At 43.0% G+C, this 11,783-nt stretch overlaps 1 protein-coding gene across 5 annotated transcripts in view; it reads right to left on the reverse strand.

The window, feature by feature from the left end:
- eml2 (EMAP like 2) overlaps window positions 1-8,193 on the reverse strand; it is a 66,841-nt gene extending 58,648 nt beyond the window's left edge. For 2 of the 5 annotated variants that reach the window (XM_016998525.2, XM_016998524.2), the window contains exon 1: window positions 7,787-7,942. In XM_016998525.2, the coding sequence (XP_016854014.1) occupies window positions 7,787-7,853 (67 nt within the window). In that variant the 5' untranslated portion in view covers window positions 7,854-7,942. Of the gene's footprint in view, window positions 1-3,823; window positions 4,040-7,786; window positions 7,944-8,050 lie in introns of those variants that run through there. The other 3 variants (XM_016998522.2, XM_008123309.3, XM_016998523.2) reach the window with 3 other exon arrangements.
- Window positions 8,194-11,783: the final 3,590 nt, after the last annotated feature.

Below are 11,783 nucleotides of genomic sequence, written 5' to 3' on the forward strand. Positions count from 1 at the left end.
TCATCTGTGCCAAGAGCTAATAATGATGATGATGATGATGATGATGATGATGATGATGATGGCGGCTTGGTTCTGGCATCTGCTTTGCAATAACTCTGAAATGGTTCCAAATATTGCCAACTTCTCCCCATAGAATCATAGAGGCCATCCAGTCCAGCCTCCTGCCATGCAGAAAGGCACAGTCAAAGCCCTCCCAACAGAGGCCCATCCCACCATTCCCAAGGGTTTGGTTCAGGTATCTCTTTCATCTGTGCCAAGGGCTAATAATACTAATAATAATAATAATAATAATAATAATCCAGTAGAGTCTCACTTATCCAACATAAATGGGCCAGCAGAACGTTGGATAAGCGAATAAGTTGGATAATAAGGAGGGATTAAGGAAAAGCCTATTAAACATCAAATTAGGTTATGATTTTACAAATGAAGCACCAAAACATCATGTTATACAACAAATTTAACAGAAAAAGTAGTTCAATACGCAGTAATGCCATGTAGTAATTACTGTATTTGTGAATTTAGCACCAAAATATCACAATGTATTGAAAACATTGACTACAAAAATGCGTTGGATAATCCAGAACGTTGGATAAGTGAGACTCTACTGTAATAACAATAACAACAACAACAATAAATGCTTGGTTCTGGCATCTCCTTTACAATAACTCTGAAACGGTTCCAAATATTGCCAACTTCTCCCCATAGAATCATAGAGCCCCCAAGGGCCATCCAGTCCATGCAGAAAGGCACAGTCAAAGCCCTCCCAACAGAGACCTATCCCACCATTCCCAAGGGTTTGGTTCAAATATCTCTTTCATCTGTGCTAAGGGCTAACAATAGTAACAACAACAACAACAACAGCAATGGCATGGTTCTTGCATCTCCTTTGAAATAACCCCAAAACAATTCCAATCATTTCCAGCCTCTCCCCATAGAATCTTAGTTAGAAGAGACCCCAAAGATTATCTATTTCAAACTATGCAGGACGACACAGTCAAAACCCTCCCGACAGAGGCCCATCAAAGCCACAACAAGGGCTTGGTTCAGATATCTCTTTCATCTGTGCCAATAATAATACAGTAGAGTCTCACGTATCCAACATAAATGGGCCGGCAGAACGTTGGATAAGCGAATATCTTGGATAATAAGGAGGGATTAAGGAAAAACCTATTAAACATCCAATTAGGTTATGATTTTACAAATTAAGCACCAAAACTTCATATTATACAACAAATTGGACAGAAAAAGTAGTTCAATACGCAGCAATATTATGTTGTAATTACTGTATTTACGAATTTAGCACCAAAATATCACGATATATTGAAAAAATTGACTACAAAAATGGCTTGGATTATCCAGAGGCTTGGATAAGCGAGGCTTGGATAAGTGAGACTCTACTGTATTTACAAATTTAGCACAATGTATTGAAAACATTGACTAGAAAAACATTGATTACTAAAGGCTGACTGCGTTGGATAATCCAGAACGTTGGATAAGCGAATGTTGGATAAGTGAAACTCTACTGTGATGATGATGATGATGATGACGACGACAGTGGTTTAGCTATCATTAAATTTAGCACAATGTATTGAAAACATTGACTAGAAAAACATTGACTACTAAAGGTTGACTGTGTTGGATAATCCAGAATGTTGGATAAGCGAATGTTGGATAAGTGAAACTCTACTGTGGTGATGATGATGATGATGATAGTGGTTTAGCTATCATTAAATTTAGCACAATGTATTGAAAACATTGACTAGAAAAACATTGACTACTAAAGGCTGACTGCGTTGGATAATCCAGAACGTTGGATAAGCGAATGTTGGATAAGTGAAACTCTACTGTGGTGATGATGATGATGATGATGATGATGATAGTGGTTTAGCTATCATTAAATTTAGCACAATGTATTGAAAACATTGACTAGAAAAACATTGACTACTAAAGGCTGACTGCGTTGGATAATCCAGAATGTTGGATAAGTGAAACTCTACTGTGATGATGATGGTGATGATAATGATGATGATGATGATGATAGTGGTGGCATGGATCTGGCATCCCCTTTGAAATAGCCCTGAAACAGTTGTGAACATGGCCAGCTTCTCCCCATCAAATCTTAGAAGAAGCTCCAAAGGCCTCCTGCCGTGAAGGAAGACACAGTCAAAGCCCTCCCAACAGAGGCCCATCCAAGCCACAACAAGGGTTTGGTTCAGATATCTCTTTCATCTGTGCCAATAATAATACAGTGATGATAACGATGATGTTGATGTTGATGATGATGATGATGATGATGATGATGATGGCATGGTTCTGGCATCCCCTTTGAAATAGCCCTGAAACGGCTGCAAACATTGCAAGCTTCTCCCCATCAAATCATAGAAGAGGCTTCAAAGGCCACCCAGTTCAGCCTCCCACCATGCAGGAAGACACAGTCAAAGCCCTCCCGACAGAGGCCCATCCAACCACCCTTGCCAAAGGTTTGGTTCAGATATTTCTTTCATCTGTGCCAAGGGCTAATAATAATAATAATAATAATAATAATAATAATAATAATAATACATCACACAGTCCTAGACACTTGGGAAGTGTTCAACTTGTGATTTTGTGATATGAAATCCAGGATGTCTATATTGTTTGCTGTGTCATATGATTAATAATAATAATAATAATAATAATAATAATAATAATAATAATAATAATAATGGCTTGGTTCTGGCATCTGCTTTGGCAAGCTTCTTCCCATCAAATCATAGAAGAAGCTCCAAAGGCCATCCAGTTAGGCCTCCTGCCATGCAGAAAGGCACAGTCAAAGCCCTCCCAACAGAGGCCCATCTCACCATTCCCAAGGGTTTGGTTCAGATATCTCTTTCATCTGTGCCAAGGGATGATGATGATGATGATGATGATAATAATAATAATAACAACAACAACAACAACAACAACAATAACAAGAACTACAACAACAACAATAATGGCTTGGTTCTGGCATCTCCTTTGAAATAACCCCAAAACGGTTCCAAACATTGCCAGTCTCTCCCCATGGAATCATAGTTAGAAGGGACCCCAAAAGTGATCTATTTCAAACTATGCAGGAAGACACAGTCAAAGCCCTCCCGACAGAGGCCCATCAAAGCTACAACAAGGGCTTGGTTCAGATATCTCTTTCATCTGTGCCAAGGGCTAATAATAATAATAATAATAATAATAATAATAATAATAATAATAATAATAATAATAATAATAATAATGGCTTGGTTTTGGCATCTGCTTTGGCAAGCTTCTTCCCATCAAATCATAGGAGAGGCTCCAAAGACCATCCACTTCAGCCTCCCGCTGTGCAGGAAGACACAGTCAAAGCCCTACCGACAGAGGCCCATCCAACCCACAACAAGGGTTTGGGTCAGATATCTCTTTCATCTGTGCCAATAATGATGATGATGATGATGATGATGGCATGGTTTGAAATAGCCCTGAAATGGTTGTGAACATGGCCAGCTTCTCCCCATCAAATCATAGAAGAGGCTCCAATGGCCATCCAGTTCAGCCTCCCGCCGAGCAGGAAGACACAGTCAAAGCCCTACCGACAGAGGCCCATGTAACCATTTCCAAGGGTTTGGTTCTGATATCTCTTTCATTGCTTGTTTTTAGCATCTCTTGTAAAATGGCCCCAGAACAGCTCTGTGCACATCGCCGGCTTTGCATTGTCTCCATGCTCACCACCCACACCTCGCCATGCGCTGCTCCTGCAGGTATGCTCTCCAATGCCCAGGTTTCTTTGGCAGGCAAAGCAAAACAAACCCCTCGCCTGGCACCCACGCACCTGTCATGCTGGCCTCTGCCCGGGGCCAGGTGCCCTTCATGGAACCAACCGAGGCCTTTGCTCCGAGCCCTGCCCTGGGGATGCCGATGATGCCGACGCTCCTGCCGGAGGAGGATGCTCTGGGCTCTGGGCTGCGGCCACCCTATTGCTTCTTCCCCTCCGTCCTTGCCTTCCTCTCAGCCTCCTCCCTTTTTGCAGCATCCCTCAGCCTCCGGTCCAATCACAGGCAGCGGGCGCTGCATCCAGGCAGAGAACCAGCTTGGAGAGAAGGAGAGTGGGCGAGGGAGAGGGCGGAGGGGTGGGCACGGCCACCCACAGGCTGGGCCATCGCATTGACCTTGGCCACTGGGGAGGGTCTAGGAGAGGGTGGGCGGGCATCCAAGGAGTGGCATCACGCAGAGAAGGGTCTAAAAATACCATGAAGATGCTAGATTCTGCATCATCTCGGATGATAAGCAGGGTCAGCCCTGGTTAGGATTTGGATGGGAGTCCGCCAAGGAACACTAGACAGGTGTAATGCGTTGAGCAGCCTGGTATCACTGAGAAAAGGGTCTAAACACTCTGAAGGTGCTAGATTCCATGTCATCTTGGATGCTAAGCAGGGTCAGCCCTGGTTAGGATTTGGATGGGAGTCCGCCAAGGAACACTAGACATGTGTAATAGGTTGGGCAGCCTGGTATCACTGAGAAAAGGGTCTAAACACTCTGAAGGTGCTAGATTCCATGTCATCTTGGATGCTAAGCAGGGTCAGCCCTGGTTAGGATTTGGATGGGAGTCCGCCAAGGAACACTAGACAGGTGTAATGGGTTGAGCAGCCTGGCATCACTGAGAAAAGGGTCTAAACACTCTGAAGGTGCTAGATTCCATGTCATCTTGGATGCTAAGCAGGGTCAGCCCTGGTTAGGATTTGGATGGGAGTCCGCCAAGGAACACTCGACAGGTGTAATGGGTTGGGCAGCCTGGCATCACTGAGAAAAGGGTCTAAACACTCTGAAGGTGCTAGATTCCATGTCATCTTGGATGCTAAGCAGGGTCAGCCCTGGTTAGAACTTGGATGGGAGTCCGCCAAGAGACACCAGGCAAGTATATTAGGTTGGGTAGCCTTGTTTCCAAAGACAGAATCATGTAGACCCTATATTTTATTTATATTATCTTGGATGCTAAGCAGGGACACCCCTGGTTAGGATTTGGATGGGAGTCCGCCAAGGAACACCAGGCAAGTATATTAGGTTGGGCAGCCTTGTTTCCAAAGACAGAATCAGATAGACACTATATTAGATCTATATTATCTTGGATGCTAAGCAGGGTCAGCCCTGGTTAGAACTTGGATGGGAGTCCACCAAGGAACACCAGGCAAGTATAATAGGCAGGGCAACCTGGTATCCAAAGACAGAATCATGTAGACCCTATATTAGTAAAGGTAAAGGTTTGATGGGCGGGCATCCAAGGAGTGGCATCACACAGAGAAGGGTCTAAAAATACCCTGAAGAGATACTACATCACCTCGGATGCTAAACAGGGTCAGCCCTGGTTAGGATTTGGATGGGAGTCCGCCAAGGAACACCTGGCAAGTATAATAGGCTGGGCAGCCTGGTATCCAAAGACAGAATCATGTAGACCCAATATTATAGCTATATTATCTTGGATGCTAAGCAGGGACACCCCTGGTTAGAACTTGGATGGGAGTTTGCCAAGGAACACTAGAAAGGTGTAATAGGTTGGGCAGCCTGGTATCCAAAGACAGAAGCAGGCAGACCCTATATTATCTTGGATACTAAGCAGGGTCAGCCCTGGTTGGAACTTGGATGGGAGTCCACCAAGGAACACTAGACAGGTGTAATAGGTTGGGCAGCCTGGTATCCAAAGACAGAATCATGTAGACCCCATATTATACCTATATTGGATGCTAAGCAGGGACACCCCTGGCTAGAACTTGGATGGGAGTCCGCCAAGGAACACTAGACAGGTGTAATAGGTTGGGCAGCCTGGTGTTACTGAGAAAAGGGTCTAAACACTTTGAAGGTGCTAGATTCTATGTCATCTTGGATGCTAAGCAGGGTCAGACCTGGTCAGGTCTTGGGTGGGAGTCCACCAAGGAACAGTTGACATTATAATAGGATGGGCAGCTTGTTATCCAAGGGCTGGCATCAAACAGAGAAGGATCTAAAAACCATGAAAGTGCTGGATTCTACATCTTCTTGGATGCTAAGCATGGTCAGCCCTGGATTGGACTTGGATGGGAGTCTGCCAAGGAGCACCAGGCAAGTATAATAGGACAGGAAGCTTGGTATCCAAGAACTGCATCACTGAGAAAAGATGTTAGATTTAGATGTTCTTAAATGCTAAGCAGGGTCAGACCTGGTTAAGGCTTGGATGGGAATCCACCAAGGAACACCAGGCCCTAACCCTAACCCTAACAGGACAGGCATTCTGGTATCCAAAGGACTGGTATCACACAGAGAAGGGTCTAAACACCACGAAGGTGCTAGATTTATATCATTTTGGATGCTAAGCAGGGTCTATTGGGAACAATAGACATTGACAAAATTACGATCTGCCAACTGCAAAAGGCCACCCTACTGGGATCTGCACGCATCATCCGAAAATACATCACACAGTCCTAGACACTTGGGAAGTGTTCGACTTGTGATTTTGTGATACGAAACCCAGCATATCTATCGTGTTTGCTGTGACATAATAATAATAATAATAATAATAATAATAATAATAATAATCAATGTTTTCAATATATTGTGATATTTTGGTGCTAAATTCGTAAATACAGTAATTACAACATAACATTACTGCGTATTGAACTACTTTTTCTGTCAAATTTGTTGTAAAACATGATGTTTTGGTGCTTAATTTGTAAAATCATAACCTAATTTGGTGTTTAATAGGCTTTTCCTTAATCCCTCCTTATTATCCAAGATATTCGCTTATCCAAGCTTCTGCCGGCCCATTTAGCTTGGATAAGTGAGACTCTACTGTAGTAATTTAATGCTTATATTGCGCTATGCTAATAACATATTGTATGTTCATTTGATTTGTAAGCCGCTCTGAGTCCCCTCCGGGGTGAGAAGAGCGGGATATAAATGTAGTAAATAATAATAATAATAATTATAATGAGCAGTCATTATTAATTGAAAGCATCCCCAGCACAGTTGACTGCAATATCAGAAATTTATATATAGAGAGGTATATTTGTTGCAGTGTCGTTTCGGGGTTGCTAGCCCTTGTGAGTGTGTATGTGTGTGTATAGTTATATATATATACTAGCTGTGCCCGGCCACGCGTTGCTGTGGCGAAGCATGGTGGTATGGGAAATAAAGTATTGAGGAACTGGTGGTAGTTATAGGTAAAGGGTAAAGGTTTTCTCCTGACATTAAGTCCAGTTGTGTCCGACTGCACACTGAAGTGGATTATATGGCAGTGTGGAGTCAAGATAATTCAGTTCAAAGCAGATAATATAAGATTATAAATGGGTTATATAGCTGGGTGGAAGGGCCTTGAGTCTACACTGCCATATAATCCAGTGCAAATTAGATAATCTGTGGAAGAAGCCTAAGTGAGGCCTAAGTCTGCCTGTCCCCTAACTGAACCCCGGCTGTCCCTTGGCTGAGTTGGTTGCTAGGAGACCCAAGTGGGCAGAGATTAGCCCTCTAAACTGGCAGCAATTAGATAAAAACAATTATTGCTCTCCCTCTAATTAGGACTTTATTTTTCTTTTTGTTGTATCAACCTAGAGGCGTGGATGATGGGTTGTGTTGTCAAATTTCAAGGTTGGGGGGCCTGTAGTTTTGTTGTTTTGTGGGTTGCCGTGATGCCATCACTCTTTTATATATATAGATATATTTGCCATGGATGAGATGCTGGTGGCAGGATGAAGGATGGGGCGTGGATGTGCAAGGCAGCCCCATTGGGGTCCAGCAAAGGAAGCCACTAATGCCCGCTGCTACTCACCGTTGCAGAATTGGAGGAGCAAGGAGGTGTCGTAGAGGATGCTGCAGTTGGGCATCCTTCCGGCCATGCCCCGAGCCCCTCGTCCCCCATCCACCTGTAGCTGGCCACTGCCGCCGGCTTCACGCCCACCTTCTCCCCTCGGCCCTCCCTCCTTTTCCCCTCCTTTTCCCCTCCCTCCTTCCCTCCCTCCCTCCCTCCTCCGCTCACACCTTGGCTCTCCATCCCTTCTGCCCATTCCTTCCTCCCGTTGCCATGGCAACCCACCTCTTTCCTGCATCCTCTCCGAGGAGGACCCCAGCAACACCTCTGCCTTTGGCCCCTTCTTCATCTTTCTTCGGTTCCTTAGCGAACGAGCGACCCCGCAAAAGTATAAGCGCACCCCACCTTTTCGAAGAGGAGACCCACCCACTGCTTTTTCCCAGCCCCACCTACCCAGCCCTGGCTTCCAAAACCAATCTTTCCTTCCCAAACCTTGGCTAAATCCTAAGAGCCTCCATAACAACAACAACAACAGTAATAATTCCTTTATTTCCCCCCTTCTTTGGCTTCCAGTCATCAGCTTGACTCAGTGGCAGCCCTTCTATTATTTATTTATTTATTATTTACTACATTTATATCCCGCTCTTCTCACCCCGGAGGGGACTCAGAGCGGCTTACAAATCAAATGTGCATACAATATATTATTAGCATAGCACAATATAAGCATTACATTACTATATTGTACTATATCAGGGGTCCCCAAACTTTTTAAACAGGGGGTCAGTTCACAATCCTTTGGACTGTTGGAGGGCCAGACTATAGTTGGCCACCGAGCAATTATTATTATTATTATTATTATTATTATTATTATTATTATTATTAATAATAAATAATAATAATAATAATAATAACAGCAATAATAATAAGAAAGGGTTGGAAGAGACCCTTTGGGCCATTGAGTCCAATCCCCTTCTGCCTTTGTGCACCAAAAACACAAGCAAAGCACCCCTGACAGATGGCCACCCACAATCAATGTCAATAATAATAATAATAATAATAATAATAATAATAATAATAATAATAATAGCAATAATAATAAAGAGGATTGGAAGAGACCCCTTGGGCCATTAAGTCCAACCCCCGTCTGCCTTTGTGCACCAAAAACACAAGCAAAGCACCCCTGACAGATGGCCACCCAGCCTTAATGTTAATAATAATAATAATAATAATAATAATAATAATAATAATAATAATAATAATAATAATAGGGGTTGTAAGAGAAAAAGAGACCCCTTGGGTCATTTAGTCCAACCCCCTTATGCCCTTGTGTCATGGGGGCCGGATAAATGGCTTCGATGGGCCACATCCGGCCCCCGGGCCTTAGTTTGGGGACCCCTGTACTATATCACTATATGGTAATATTATTAGTAATCTTACATTTAATATATAATATATAATTAATATTATTACAGTATATTATATTATTATTGGTATAATATTGTATTACATTATAATATTATTATCAATATTATAAGTACAGTAAGGTAAAGGTAAAGGTTTCCCCTGACGTTAAGTCCAATCGTTTCTGACTCTGGGGGTTGGTGCTCATCTCCATTTCTAAGCCGAAGAGCTGGCGTTGTCCATAGACACCTCCAAGGTCATGTGGCCACTGGCATGACTGCATGGAGCACCATTACCTTCCCGCCGGAGCCATACCTATTGATCTACTCACATTGGCATGGTTTCGAACTGCTAGGTTGGCAGGAGCTGGGGCTAACAGCGGGCGCTCATTCTGCTCCCAGGATTTGAACCTGGGACGTTTCGGTCTGCAAGTTCAGCAGTTCAGCGCTTTAACACACTGCGCCACCACCAGGGGCCTACTGAGGCTTTTCCTTAATCCCTCCTTATTATCCAACACATTTTTTTTTCAGTGATTGGTTTTGGGGAGGGGGGAACACCAAAATTCTGTTTGCCTACACTTGAAAATTACCTCGGGCCGTCCCTGATGCTACTGCCTGTTCATTGGCAAAGGCAGAACTCTAATCCCTTTAAAAGCCACTTAAGAAGATGACCTCCTCGCCAGTGATGGCTTTAAAATCCTGAAGTGTTTGTGCAGCAAGTTCCAGTTCATCCAATGGCGCATACATATGCTCTCTCTCACATCAGTTGGCATGGATGGCATTCAACATTCACATTGTCTCTGAGCCTCCTGCGACATCTTGTGGCGGAAAACGTTAAAAGTACAAGCAATGCACTGATATCTATAAGTATACAAAGAAAAGGAGTATGTATATATACAATATGTCTCTTTACAATATCCTCAAGAGAAATAACATCATGACCTATTTCCCTCAATTAATACATCAAACCTACTTGAAAGTAAATCTCATGGAGTTCTTTTATAAGGTACTAGCTGTGCCCGGCCATGCGTTGCTGTGGCGAAGTGTGGTGGTATGGGAAATAAAGTACTGAGGAATTGGTGGTAGTTAAGGGTTAGGGTCCCCTGGGCTGAGTGGGTTGCTAGGAGACCAAGTGAGCAGAGCTTAGCCTTCTAACTGGCAGCAATTGGATAAAAACAATTATTCCTCTCCCTCTAATTAGGACTTTATTTTTCTTTTATTTTTGTTGTATCAACCTAGAGGCATGGATAAGGGGTTATGCTGTCAATTTTCGAAGTTGTGGGGTGTTTACTTTTGTTGGTTTGTCCACTGCCGTGATGCCATCACTCTTTTATATATATAGATGAGGCTGAGAGTGTGTGACCTGCCCAAATGGGTTTCTGACTTTGCTCTCCGGAATCATAACCCAATTCCGAATCGGCTGCGGGATTTTCGTCGCTGAAAATATTCACTTCTCAAGGATCTGAGAGTTGCAGCCTGCGCTAAGAAGCTTGAGATGTTTATTTCATGTGCTTTTGCACACATGTCAGATGAATATTTAATTGCCATGAATGATTAAAAGCAACTTGCCTCCCTCTTAGCAAGTCTGCTTTATGCTCCGGCGACAGAGACCTTGCTCAAAGCTTTCCTTTTCTGAAGAGATTCAGAGTCTTCCTCTCTTCAAGATTCAAAATTTACCGTTAGCTCAGATGGAACACTTTTCTAGGAATGTCCACAAAGGGGGTGTCTATACCATAGAATAAATGCAGTTTGATACTGCGAAGGGCTAATAACGAGGTTCTTTCAGGCAGGGGGAATCTTTTTATCCCACCCGCTGCCCTAAATTTGTAAAGAACTAATAACGACTGCCACCAATTTGGAAAGATGCAACCACCAAAGACTCAGGGAGGAGACCTTTGTTTTTGTTTTCTTACTTCACTTTAGATGGTAACACAACTTGGTTTATAATATATGCGACAGAGGCTTATGTTGGAGGAACAATAACAAGTTTATTCAGGCACAGAGCTTAGTGGTTACAATGTTGTTTCTCACTTAGAGGCACTTTTATTAACAGTTACAATACTAGAATGAGGTGAGTCAAACTCCCTAAAGTATCACTTCTTTTACTTAAAGTAGTTAGAACTTCTTCCTCTGCGACTTTTAAACCGCAGTCACCCCTGTGATATACGATCACAGATTCTCTGTTCCTTACCAGGACACAGACTACATTAAATAAGTCACCAAACTTATTTTAAACCGACTCAAAATGAACAATTGAGTCTCCTTGATCCCCTCAACCTAGGATCAATCTTCCCTGTGCCTCATCAGAGCACAGACTGAATCCCTTTTTTAAACTCTGCACTTCAACAAAACGGCAGTTGGCTCTGCCCACTTCTCCATGGCAACCAGCCTCTGAGTGCTGAGATGCAATAACTGTAATACTTACCCCTTTAAAACACACAATTAAACATAACATCTGTAAACCAAAAATTCATACTTCATTACAGACACCACTTTAGGAACCATGGCCCATTGCTATGGAAGAATGGATGCTCTCGTTTTACAAAATCTTTTCTGCTTGGGCCTCACCACACTACAACTCCCAGTGTTGTGGATAAATATGGTGTATGATTTGAATG

This window comes from Anolis carolinensis, unplaced genomic scaffold (assembly GCF_035594765.1).
Source record: "Anolis carolinensis isolate JA03-04 unplaced genomic scaffold, rAnoCar3.1.pri scaffold_10, whole genome shotgun sequence".
In the NCBI taxonomy this organism is placed as follows: domain Eukaryota; kingdom Metazoa; phylum Chordata; class Lepidosauria; order Squamata; family Dactyloidae; genus Anolis; species Anolis carolinensis.